At 36.5% G+C, this 13,520-nt stretch overlaps 1 protein-coding gene across 1 annotated transcript in view; it reads left to right on the plus strand.

Moving 5' to 3' along the window:
* The window catches only part of SLX4IP (SLX4 interacting protein), a 77,648-nt gene that overhangs the window by 47,071 nt on the left and 17,057 nt on the right, over positions 1-13,520 (plus strand). The window contains exons 6-7 of the mRNA XM_074150548.1: positions 10,039-10,116; positions 12,884-12,972. Coding sequence (XP_074006649.1) covers positions 10,039-10,116; positions 12,884-12,972 — 167 coding nt within the window. The remainder of the gene's footprint in view (positions 1-10,038; positions 10,117-12,883; positions 12,973-13,520) is intronic.

Raw genomic sequence — 13,520 nt, forward strand, 5'->3', positions numbered from 1 at the left:
TGACAGCTGTCTTGTATACCTATATAAGTCTTTCTGTAGCATCCACATAGATCTGCATAGTAATTTTGCTGTTAGTACTTCAGTTTATGCAAAGACACATATTTATGCAAATTTAAAGGGTTTGGGGTTTTTTTGAGTTTTCATTACATAGGCAAAACGTTGGTATCCATTAATCATGCATATTTACAAAGTAGAATTATGTCTCCTCTTTCAGTTTATAAAAGCTGGCTAGAAGTTGATTGGCAATTAATCTCTACCAGTTTAAAATGAAGTTTAGGATACTAGTTTGTGCAGATGTTGCAAGTTAGGCAAGATGAACCCCACCTTTAGTTTCTGATTTGATACTCACTTGAGAATATCAAAGTGACTCTCATCTAGGCCAGGGAACATAAAACTACCTTTTGAAAGAGCCCTTAGCATCTGTTTGTCCCAAGTGGGTATTCAACATTTTTGAAATCCACATGGAGTGATTTTGAAAATCTGTCCCTAAGCACTTGCCATTTCTTATACGACTGCCTGAATCTTTTGTGCAACATCTGTTCCTCTTGAAGGTACTTTCTTGTGTGCTCTGTATAGTTTTTTTTTAAAACTTCTGTAGTCATTTGGAAGCAGGAGTACAGAGGATAGGATATCGGTGCACAGCTGCTATGGACCTGTTTAAGCACTAGGCACAGCTGAAATAGGTAGCAGATAGATTTGGGGGTTTTTGAGTGCTCACTGTTTTAGTTTAAATTTTCTGAAGAATGTTTGACTTTAAATGATCTTCTCCCATTTTTTTTGAACATGGCAAATAGGATTTCTGCTAGAAGCATTTTACAGATTCTGGGGTCTGCATTTAGTGGATGCTCAAATTCCTTGCGTTGGAATGTCTGAAATACCAGAGAAGAAATTATCTGGTCAGTATGATAGACCTGACTTTCCTAAGCTGTCTGACCTTTACAAATACATGTGTGGGATAGCTCGAAGAGCGCTGCCTGGAATATGCTACAGATACAGATTTTGGACTCGATGATCTTAAAGGTCCCTTCCAACCTAGATTATTCTAGATCTATAATAAACAGTAATTCTAGATGATTCTATGATTCTATAAAGCAGCGAGGGCAGTTTAATACAATATGTACATTCTACTGAAGTAAAGCGTTTGCCAGTAATGTCTGAATCTGGTCATATCTTTTCTGTTTGGCTAAATTTTTAGTGTAGTATGAATATGCCTTTAGAATTTCATTTTTTTCAGCTTGAGTACATGTGATTGCACATATCACTTGCTAACATACCTAGTGGGCTGCGTTGCTTAGATGCATACCAGGACTACCTCTTATGTGTTATAAAAACCCACATACACTGCATTCCTGTTGTGCTTGTCCATGTGCTGTGGCTGTGTGCTTGGGACTTCTGAAAAAACCTCTGAAAATCTCTGTGTGTTACGGGGGCAGAGAGTCTATATTTTTAGACCTAAGTAGTCTTGTTGGGCAGCGATGGGAGTCGTCAGATTGCTGGTACATTTAGGCAGGCATGTCAGCATTTACATCAGGACTATTGTCAGCATCTTAGGTTTGAGGGCTTTTCATATAACTGCATGGGAGGAAGAAAATTGCTCGATTTAGTTAAAAAAAAAAAACAAAAAAACCCAGAAAACCCCAAACCAAACCCTGCTATGAAAATACAGATAATGAAAGTGGATGAAAAGGCAAATATGATTTCTAAGGGGAGAAGAAAGGGTATCTATTTTTAAAAAAATTAACTATGTTTGGTAGCTTCGTTTGCCATTTTTTATTGGTTCAACAGTGTATTAAATGAGATGGAAAAAAATAAGAATTTGATTTTTATTTTGGGATGAAATGTCAGGTTCCTTTAAAAAAAAAAGTAAGTACTGTTTATTAAACATTTCTAAAGAGAGCAATATTGTTTTGATTATGATGTAAGCAAGAAAGAATAGGGATTTGAAATATAACTTAAAAGAAATATGATTTCCCTAGAAATGTTTAGAGGAATTTACTTAATTGCAACCATAAGTTTGACCTGGAAGTGTAACGTTTTGACCTTTTAGCTCTCTGGCTTCCTAAATGTGTTGTTTTGCTCTCTCTAAACTGTGAGAAAATCTGTTTTACACATCTTTAACTCCTGCATTCCCTAAAAGTCTCAAGATAAAAGTCTCCAAACCAGCAGTCCAAGAAAAACAAAAATTGCCATGACATTTTAAGAAAAAAAAATGTTATGGATATGTGTTGAACATTGATGTCTTGCCTGTTTTTATTATAACTGGAAATAGTTGTAGGTATAATTTCATGGTTAAATATGAATAGGAATTTCTTTTAAACTTTCCGTGTTACCATATTGCACAATAATACTCTCCTTTGTTCTTTTGTTCTTAAGTTTCATTATCATATGACAAAGGTAGAGAGAAAATACAGCTTTTTAAATTGCAAACATTTTTGTGGGTTTATTTATATTTGGAAAACTTTTATAAGGCTTTACAAAAATCTGCCCAGATAGAGATGGAGGGCCAATTCCTGAAAATAGTTGTGCATGCTTTCTTTGGTATAAGTAGTTCAGTGAGCGCAGTTGTGTGCATTTGCTTCACCACTGAAGGTACTGGATATGTTGTATTTATTACACACTGAATATTTCTATTGACTGCAAAGGCATGAGTGACATACCTTAAACAAAACTACACCAGCAAAGTTTAGCAGAATCTGGGCCTTAATTTATTAAAAACAAATAGAAATAAATGAAAATTTAGTATGGCAGTAAACAATAAGACTTTACTTGAAAAGAGGAGGAAAGAAGTCTAGTGCAATCTTGAGTATGCATTGTGGACACAGTAACAGAACTTGATGTATTCCATCAGCTTCAAAATGATAAGAGCTGTTATAATGCAGAGCAAATTAATTTATTTAGAGAGAAACATTCTGCCTGTGAAATATTCACTATCCAAACCCACGGACAACAAAGTTGTTTAAATGACAATGCTTGCTTTAGAGAGGATAGAAGGTGACAGTCTTGTATTTGTTTACAGAGTATCTTTCTCTCATTCTTAAGATATTTAGTTTTCTTTTCTTTGTGTGTGCGCAAGTTGGTCATAGGATATGGGCAGTGCCTCTCTGTTCTTTTCTGTTGTCTTACCATGGCCTAAGTAAGGCTCATGGCTTTTGGTCTTTTGTATAAAAGACCTTAAATTGCGAATTTAATATTGAGAAAGAGGATGCTCTGTGTACGTTTTTTTTTTTTTTTTTTTTGCACTGTTACTGTTATTTTTTTTATCTGTTACACTTATACGAGAAACTGCAAGATACTGAGCTGCTTAATTCAGGTGGTCCGTTACAATACTGCGTTCCTGAGTAAGTTAAAATGAGCAGTTTGTTACAAACCATTTTGCAGTCAGTCTCCGTCTCTTTGCACCGCAACCAGCACCTACTCCACTGCTAGAGCTGAGTGGCACAGATCAGAGGATCATAATCACAGGTTGTTCTTCATCTTTTTGGTGGTATCCTCTTTGCATCGGAGCTTGTGAGAGCAGAGATTGAGACTTATTTAGAAATAGGGCCTTTCAGCAGCTGACTTGATTATTTGCTAGTATTTAAAAAGAGAAAATAGAGGGCTCCATTGTAGTGACTTTCCACCTATTTGCTGTGCTCCAGAGCTTCCTTATAATCTGAGTTCTTATAAACCTAACAAGAGTCTGTTGTGTGAAAAGACAAAACCCCATGAACCTCTGGGACAAGTTGCTTTATTCTGGATGGGGCCAGACTCTTTTCAGTGGTTCCCAGCAATAGGACAAGGGCCAATGGGCATGAACAGGAACACAGGAAAGTCCATCTGAATGTGAGGAAAAATGTCTTTACTTTGAGGGTGACAGAGCACTGGAACAGTCTGCCCAGAGAGGTTGTAAAGTCGTCTTCTCTGGAGGTACTCAAAACCTGCCTGGACAAGATCCTTTGCAACCTGCTGTAGATGAACCTGCTTTAGCAGAGGGTTTGGACTAGATGATCTCTAGAGGTCTCTTACAACACCTACCTACCATTCTGTGAGTCTGTGAACAGTGTGAAGCGTGTGCTGGTTCAAGTCAACATGCATCTCATAGAACTCACTTTCTTTTGAAGTGTCCTCTAGCTAATAGGGTAGAAGAAAAGAGGAGTCATGACCATCCACACTGGGCTATCCTAACAGGAGTCCCCAAAAAATAAAGACAAGAGCATTTATTGCTGCCATATATCAAGATCAGCTTTGAAGAAACTACCTTTTCATATTCATGCCATCTTTTTAAAGTTCTGCTGAAGATACCTGCCACTAGCTTTTCTTTCCTTTTCACTATCTGCCATCATGTGTCCAGTGGCAGACTGTCGGGCTTTATTCACCAAATAATATTTTGTAACCATGTGATGCAATATAGTTCTGACGTTTTTAGTGACTCTTGCCTAGAAACCTCGTTATTGGCAGAAGATTAGTGTCTTGTCAGCTGTGGGAGCTACAGGGTTAAAACGCTTTCCTATTGGGGAAGTTTTGCGGAAGTTATTTCCTATTACCAGGAAAAAAAAGTAGAGCCTGGAGACCTGTGGAGGACTTAACTGAAAGGACTTTATTTGAAAATCTTTCAGCATGGTAGTATTGGCACCCATGATAGTGTTGTTCTAATGAATAATAAGGGGAACCAGTCATGCCGTCAAATACCTTGCTTTACGTTTATCTTCTTGAAAGCATAAGCAGGTGGTGCCAGCTATTACAGTTTATACACTATGAATGGCTTTTGAGAAACTGTATCTTCAGAGCTGTTTTCCAGGACTGGATCAGCCCTGCCTCTCCATCTCAAGTATTAGTGAGGGCAGGGTGGTTATTTTCCTTCAGAGCTGTTTTCAGGACCTCCATCAGGTGCATTTCTCATCTTGTGGCCAGACGGTCTCATATCTGCTTTTCTTCTCAGTTCTTTCTTCTAGAATACCCATGACAAGCAGCCTAAGAAATGCCTTACCCTGGATCCAGTTTGGCCAGTATAGTTCTGATTTCAGAGTGAATTCTGCACCTCTCCTGCTAGAGGAGAGCCCTACAACCTTCCTCTTGGTTTTCATAAAATGGCTCAGTTTTACTGATAATGGGTCGTATTCTGAAGGTTTTAGACAGCGTGAAGGTTTTAGTCCAGCTATCAATATTCTGATAGCAGGGAGGTTTCTGCTGGGCGTATCTCATCCTGTCCTCATCAGATTCATTTAAAGGTTAATGTCTTTGTTCCAGTCAGGGACCTTGTTCCTTATAGTAACTAAATCTTGCCCCAACATCCTTGACGGGACCAATCTCTCACCTATTTGTACTGGCAACTGGCCTGTGTTCCAAAGATTTAGTGGATAGAAGAATTGATAGAAGAATAGCTCTAATACTAATAAAAATGTGAAAAAGTAAGGAGGAAAAAAATCAGTAATCTTTTTTTTGTCTATACGTGGTTTAAGCTGATTGTCTTCTTCCACGGTGCCTTACAGAGGCAAATTGCAAAATCTTGTATTTATTTTTTTTGTCCGCACTTTAGGTATGTAAATTTAATGGCTAGAATGTGTTTTCTTAAGTATAAAACATTTTATAAAAAGTTTATGGGCTTTATTTTGCATTGATCAGTGTACATTTTCCCGTCTATTTGCTTGTAATTCTCACTAGAAATAATAACAACAATTTTAAAAGTAATTTAAAACTTCTCTGACCTGAAGGCAGACTGGATGGAAAGAATGGATGACATCCTCGGCTTAAACCCACTACTTGGTGTATAAAAATTTTCACTAAATGAAGATGCTTGTTGCCATTAACTATGAAGTTGACTTTTTCCTTGTGGTGTGAGATAGTGATACAGAAATTCTGTACCCATTCTGAAAACTAGAAAAGACTCAGGAAATCTTGATAGTTTCTTGTATCTGCTGACTTGTGTCTGCTGTCCCTGGTCTGTCCTGGACTTGGACTTCAACTTGTAAGCCAACGTTTGGTTTTGAATCTCTTCTAAATTAGAAATGGTAACCTACTATGGAGCACATGATATGAACATTAGTTTTGATGAAGGAAAGCTGCATGACTAACAGTAGTTTTAAAATAAAATGTTTCTTTTTTGTTTTGTTTACAAATGATCGGGAATTTGGATTTGGTGGTGAATAATTTGTAAGTGGAGAAATATAACTGCTAAAAAGCAAAGTAATTATATGTCTGTAGAGCACTTTGAAGATGAAAAGCTCCATATACTGTAAACATTATTACTAATATAGCTTCATCTATGTGGAATAATTAATCTAGCATAAGCAAAATGTAGATTTTTTTTTTTAATGTACAATATAGTGTTTCAGCAAGTCTAATGCACCTATTTATTTACTTCTACATTGTAACATAAAAAAATTCATCTTTTTTTTTTTTTTTTAAATATCTATGTGTTGCAATGAATTACTTTGTTGTTACTTTCCAAAGGTAGAGGTGATCCTAATCCAGAACAACCTGTCAGAAATGTGAAACATCTAGGCTGGGAGGAAAAATTGGTGTTTTTTAAAAGATGGTATAAAAATATTGTGCGATGAGAAATAGGTGCCTGTCAGATACAGAAATGTTTGGAGGTCAGCTGGACTACTTAGGCTGGTACTGTGGCTTTGGAGAAGACTCGCCTGAATTTAGTTTCAGAGCCATGCAGGTGCCAGATTGCGCTGGGAAGTGAACACCTGCCAGGCGGCTCCAGATAACTCAGCAGCTCATAGGCATTTTCCCAGGCTCCCAGATAAATGGTCTGTAATAGCCGTGGGAGAGGGCTTCCCACTGCTCCACACTGTACCACAGCCTCTTCTTGGCAGCCTTCTGGAAGCGCAAGTCAGCTTGGCTTGGACTCCTTTGGAAAACAAGTGTTGCTGGATAGTCTTACAGCTAAGAGACAGTGTCTGATACGTCCTCTCAGTGTCATGGGGCTATGAAATGTAATGAGCAGGGCAAATTACCCTTCCCTTAGAAGGTAGCACTCACTGGTGCATATTTCAGCTGAAACTGAACTGTGGTTTTTCAAGAACCACTTTTACTCTGTCACATTTTGGGTTTCAGGGGTTTTTTTTATTTTATTTTTTTCTTGTTTATTTTTGGTACCTGGGTACAGTTTTGAAATAAGAAAAACAAAACTCCACATCACTGTCAGCCGTTTTATTTCTGCCACTGTGTTGGTAACCTACAAATGGATCTTTGTCTACATTGCATGATGAAGAGGAAATTGAAGATTGGGCTGAGTGGGTTTGCTGAGCCTAAGATCAGTGAAATTTCTCTCTGTATTACTGGCTGCAAAACAGTGTTCATAGCTCAAGGTTAGAACTTACAGGGTGCTTAAAAGGAGTTACTGCTGGATCATTTGGTACTTATCAGTCCATCCTTCCAGATATTGTGAAGAGCAGATTTTGGTCCTTGCTGAATATACACTAAGTAGCTCCTTCCGTGGAGCGTAATCCACAGCTTGCCCAAAGCCAGCATTAGTCTCTGCTAGTGTATAACCAGTGTTGATGGTGGACAAATCTGGAATTGGGAACAGACTTAGACTCATGCTGAGTAACTGTGGAGAAAGTTTAAAAAGCTGCAAGTTGCATGAGGTTGTTGGATAAGAAGGTTTTCTTGTAGGGCTTATTTTTTAGTTTCTTATTTCATGAATCAAAATGGTTAATTGGATAATATATTTCTCTTGAAGGAAGCAGAAAGGTGATATCACAGTTTCTATAGTTCTGCGGTAACTGGCAACTTTAAAATTAGGGAAGTTCTGCAGACTCCAGCTGACTGGATTAGATCAGATGTCACATACAAGAGGATTTCAAAACATTTGGTGAGCGTAGCTGTGTGATACTTTCAAAATATAGGTATCTTGATTGTAATGCATCTTAACATTTTCTCACAGTTAATAATAAGTAACAGTAAATCATCTGTTCAGGCTTTTTCAGCAGAGTCAAGTAGTCATCGAAACAAAAATTATTTTCTAGTGTTGGTCCCTCTGGGCTGAGCTTATTAGCTCAGGTGCGACTCCCTGTGAAGGCTTTGTAAGACTTCCAGACTTGAGCTGACACAGCAAAAATAGTGTAGAGGTGTCTTGATCTCTTACATAATTATTTATTTTGTTAGATTTGAGGTAGGTGCTTTCTTCCACACAACAGTAGCTAGCTGAATTAAGGGCCTTTAAGAGGAATTTCAAACTTTGTTCAGGCCATTAGTCAATCAAATATGATTAAACATTTAACCTCTCAGAGAATACCAGGATAGCAAGAAAAATAAACAGATGTACATGTCACTGATTCATAAAAGAATTTCAGGAATGAAGTATCGTGCTTTGTGAAAAGCAAAAGATTCACACTTTTGTATTTTAAGGTCTTCTCAAGACAAATGCATTTGGAATATCCCAGACAAATGGAGGTGGAAAGACTCTTAATAATATTTATTCTCTGTTTGAATATTTGTTTGCAAAGTTGTACTTTTATGAGTGTTACTTTTTCAGCATTACAGAGGTCACAGTGGAAGATGCTATTATCACAGTAATAACTTATTTATATACGGGGCAAATTCCTTGATTTGGCTAACGCTATGAACAATGCTAAATAACTGTGGATGCCAAACTGGAAATAGCTAAAAGTAATATTCTTTAATTGTGCTCGTAAATATACAGTTAATAAAGCTGGTGGATTACATCCAAAATTTTCTCTAACACTCATCATTTCTAAGGGATGGTTCAACTTGTCACATCTTGACTTGATCTCTAAAGGGAAGTCAAATTTTAGGTATCTTCCTGAGGGGAAGGAAAAAAGATGGCTGATAAATTTCAAAGGGATTGATTGTGATCAATAACTATAGTTCTTAATGAGAGGTGATGCTGAACAGCACTTGATGGTGAGCTCCGGGAGACCTTTTACAAGTAGGAGAGTTGTAGACTCTGCAGACATGCATTTTGGGTCTTATACTTAGGAATAAGGCATGTCTTGGCGTTTGCTCAGTAGAGATTGAGACTGGAACAAGCAAGTTTTTCTTCTTTTTAAATGGTTAGATTAGAAGAACAACAGTAGCACTTAATTTTCTAACTTTTCTGTGGTAATTGCACCTAGGGTATCTGACGGTCTTGGAAGCAGCAATAATTAAAGCCTTGCAAAACCCATCAGAGTTAGGGGAAATACCCTCTTTTGCACGTTCATTTTAGTGAGGTGTACAGAGAGACTAAGGAGGAGGAGTCCCAGATGCTAACTTCTTTCCATTTCAGTGGGAGTTAGGTTGCTAAATACCTTTATGAATCAAGTCCTAACTGATTTACTCATTTGGGAATTAAAGTAGAACAAAAGTAAAAGCTTATTTCCTTAACCATACTCTAATAGTCTTTTTGGTGTAATATAATCCTTTATGTCCTTTTCTTATGCTCCTGCTGCACAAGGATTTCTGTCATTCTCAGGAATAGGAACTGAAGAAACTTCTGTGTATGTTACAGGTATCTGCTGGGTTAGCCAGACTAGCTCTGTCTACTTGTAGATATTGAGGAGTTTAAATGTATGCATTTCTCACTTAATTCAAATTGCAGATCATTAAGACCTTTCATGTTCCTTTGTGTTTTGTTTTTTTTTTTTTTTTCTGTAGCCAGCATTTTTTCTATCAGCTTTGAGTATGTCACCTTTCTCTACAAGGCAGTTAAGTAACTGGTGATCTGTAGTGTTCTTGTCGAAATATGTATGAAAACATCATAGTGAATAGGACTCTAGCTTGTTGGACTAGTCACCCTGACATTAGGCTATTAAGTGGATTACATCTCTGAACAATTAATTGATTTAAATTTATTTCTGTGGTTGGATACCAGAACTCAGTGGTTAGTAATTTGTTTAGATTTTTCTCCTGCTTCAGATATCAATTTATTGAGATTTCAGTATGAACAGTTTCTTTTTAAATGTATTACTGTAAAGTTATGTTTTCTTTTGTATTCTTGAGCTGCTGCTTTCTCTCAGTCCTGTCTTTGCAGATGTGCAACACTTTGAGACTGCAGTGCCCAAGATATCCTTGCAGTTACTATTATCCCTTTGTTTTATGTTGCAGCCAACAGTTTTCACATTACTGCCTACTTTATGAAGAGATGGGTTAATCTCCGTTGTGCTGTAGGGAAACGTTATCATGGTAAGAAATCAGTTTCTTATAGTGTTACTTAGAACTTTGCATTTCTGGGAGGAAAAAAAGGGAACATAAGCTAATACTTTGTCAGATTTAGGTCTACTTAATCAAAATTTTTTTCAGAGCTTGATTTTTTTTCTTCTTTTTCCCTAGAGGATGTTTGCTAAAAAAAAAAAAGAGAAGTTTTTCTTAATGTATGATGGATTTTTTTTTTTTTTAAAACTTAATTTTAAATTTGTGTATGCCTTGCCCCAGGGTAATCAGCTAAGCCACACCAAATTCTGTAAGTATGATGAGACTCAGCATTTTACTGAGTCTCTGCAGCGTGAATCAACCAGAGGTTGCAGCATGAATCACTTCATTATTGTTCAAGTGTCTTGTGACATCAACTGTACAGTACAAGTGTATGCAAGAAAAGGCTTTCATTCACCTCAGTGCTATAAAATCTTTACATAGCTGATGTCATTGGACCAGATCTTTTTTTCATGTTTTCTCAAGCCAAGATGCTCTGTAAGGAAGTGATATCAATCCTGTTCCGCCAACAGCAATAAAAAGAAGTTACAATGATCATTGCCCTTTGTGTTGAGGTTTTCGTATTAAAAAAAGCAAAATAAATCAATTAGTGCCCTTAAAAATATTGAATACTCGAATGGATATTTAAAAATAATTTCTTATTTTTATAGGAATTCTTTATATTCATAAATGTTTAAATCTCTCTTCAAATACCAGCTAGTTGTTTTCTAAGGCCATATTGGTTGAAGAGATTGGAGTGTTGATTTTAAATATTTCACCAAAGATGTTCTCCCAGCCTCCTGGAAGAACAGTTAGAGTAGAATAGCGGAGTGTCTGCATTGGTGTCTCAATATTGGTTTCTGTATATTAAAATTGAACTTTTTTTAAGCATCAACGAATACCTAAAGATACTTTCATTTTGTTAGCCAGCAAGTGAAATTGTTATAAAATGTAACAATAAAAATGTCTAACTGGAATGAACTTGCCCTACTAGCGCTGCCAAAAAGAGAGGAAAGAGAGGCTCTGATGCTGCAGTCAAAACTTTGCTTCCCCATGAAGTTCCTAATGAGAAAGGAACTTAATTTTGGTGGGTTTCGCTTCCAATAAATAGCAAAATAAGCACATATCATCAAAAAGAAATAATTTTGCACCAATGTTTCTATTCTATAAGATACACCTAGTATTTCACAAACAAAAACCAGATGTTGAGCCCAATAGAAGAAGAATCTTGTATACTTTATATTGGTGATGCTCACTCAATATCTGAAGTAAATTTACCAAAGAGCTATTACTGGAACCACACATAACAAATTCAGTCCTTGTAACAGTTGTCCGGCTTTTCTTTTATAGCCCATTTGGAAGATGTCCGTAGATTACATGCAGTTTGAAAGCCGTTGTACTAGACCTTTGGAGGTGGCTTTTCAGGTCTTGAGGATTCAAACAGAGAAACGATAGTCTGCACATAAGGCACAGCAGAAATACTACTTTGGACACAGTTTTGCTAACAGAGTTGACATTTCTGAAAGGATTATGAAAGGCTTATATTCATTAGCAAGTTATAGTAGCTTAGCAAGCTGTTGTGCCAGTAGAGATGCATCTGAGGTCTCTGTGTATGCTTTTTCGACCAATGGCAAATGCAAGGTAATCTGTTTCAACATCTCAGTCTTTCGTTGTAATGGCCCTAGAAGAGTTGCTGCTGGTACAAACTTAGAGGGATTTGTCCCATACTAATGGAGATACGCTGTTGGTGAAGGAGCAGTACGTTGTAGAGAGGTAATAACCCATAAGGATGACCTGATCATCACTGGCAAATTGTGCACATCATGCCTATACTCAATTTCATTGTGAGGAGCTATTCTGCGAAAGAAAATCTATGAGATCAACCAAAGAAAATCTATGAGATCAACCTCGTGTTCTTTCAGCACGCCTTGCCTCTTTCTTTCCCAGAAAATAGGGTGCTATGGCTTGTTTTTGAGGTATAACAAACTTCAAAAATTAGCAAGTCTCTTTTTATAAAGCCAAACCAAAGCAAAAACCAACAAAAAAATCTGATCTGAAAATACGAAGATATTAATCTGGGAATAATCTGATGTATAAAATAACAAAATACCCAGCTATGCTTTTTTCATAGCATTGCTAAGTACTGAATAAAGCTTTGTCTGGTCTATTCTAATCTGAAAATCCTTCAATTTTTAATTCTTTGTAAATAGAAACTTTGTCATGTTCACAACAAACCATGTGATCTTGAGTAAAATACGTAATTCAGTAGTAGTTAACTAATTTTTTTAATGACTTCAAAAATCACTGTAGTCAGAGTTTGAAACGCTTAGCCTTATGCTGAGTTTTTGTGCCAATTCCTGACTGAATGTGTTGTATTACAAACATGATTTACAGCTTTTGTGATGAAAAGACTCATCACCAGAATAGCACAAAAGAAATGGTTGTTAAGTGGTTCTGTCTGGTATATTTGTCCAGAGGTGCAGGTGGACTAATTTGCAGCCATGACTATCCTCTTGGGAGTTAAACTTATTCTGACTTACTGATTTTTTTTTTTTGGATGGTTTAAAAAAGCAAAACAAAAGGAGGGATGTGATGGTGAAGAGAGTAGGTAAGAAACTAGTAGAGTGTCTGGAGTGAGTTAGTGTGCAATTTAAAAATAAAATCATTTTGTTTACTAAAATAACATGTATATAGGTTGTTGTGTGTGTTTTTCAACATGCATATAATTTTTGTAATCTTCTTTTCAATTTTTTTTGTGTAGAGCTGCGCGTGTTTCCAGAAAGATTTATAGTTTGTGTCAGTAAACTTGAATGTGATCCAAGTGCTTGGACATGTGAAAATGGTGTATTGGTATGTATAAAACTGTTCTGTAAATTTGCTGGTTTATTTTATAGTAGTAAGATGAATGTTTGTATACAGATGTAGTTATTGACATATTTGTGACTGTCGTCTTGGAAACAGAAAGTCACATTAACAGTTGCACCAAAGTATTCAAAAAGAGATCCTTAAGTGACTCTGAAACAGACAAAAATGGTAATTTTTGGAAGCTCAGCATTTTCTGAACCATATAAGCCTCATAGAAAAAGATCCCATATTTAGAAAGCTAGGTGTGATTTTAGCACCTTGTTTTAAGGATCTTTTTTCTCCTTTGTATTTTGTCTGTGTGAAGTTTTACTTTCCAAAATTATAGTGGCAAAGTTTTTAATGTCTGCGGGTTTCTTCTGTATTTTCTTAGCATCTTTTCTGCAAAACAACTCAAATAGATAAGTGCTAAACCTGCTGGGGATAAAAAAAAAAACCCAACAAAAATACCCCCCCCCCCCCCAAAAAAATCCGAAACAGATATTTATGGAGAAAAAGACACTGGTGTGTAGTAAAATCCCATAAAAATTTCTACT

The sequence above is a fragment of the Numenius arquata genome, chromosome 7 (genome assembly GCF_964106895.1).
Source record: "Numenius arquata chromosome 7, bNumArq3.hap1.1, whole genome shotgun sequence".
Classification (NCBI taxonomy): domain Eukaryota; kingdom Metazoa; phylum Chordata; class Aves; order Charadriiformes; family Scolopacidae; genus Numenius; species Numenius arquata.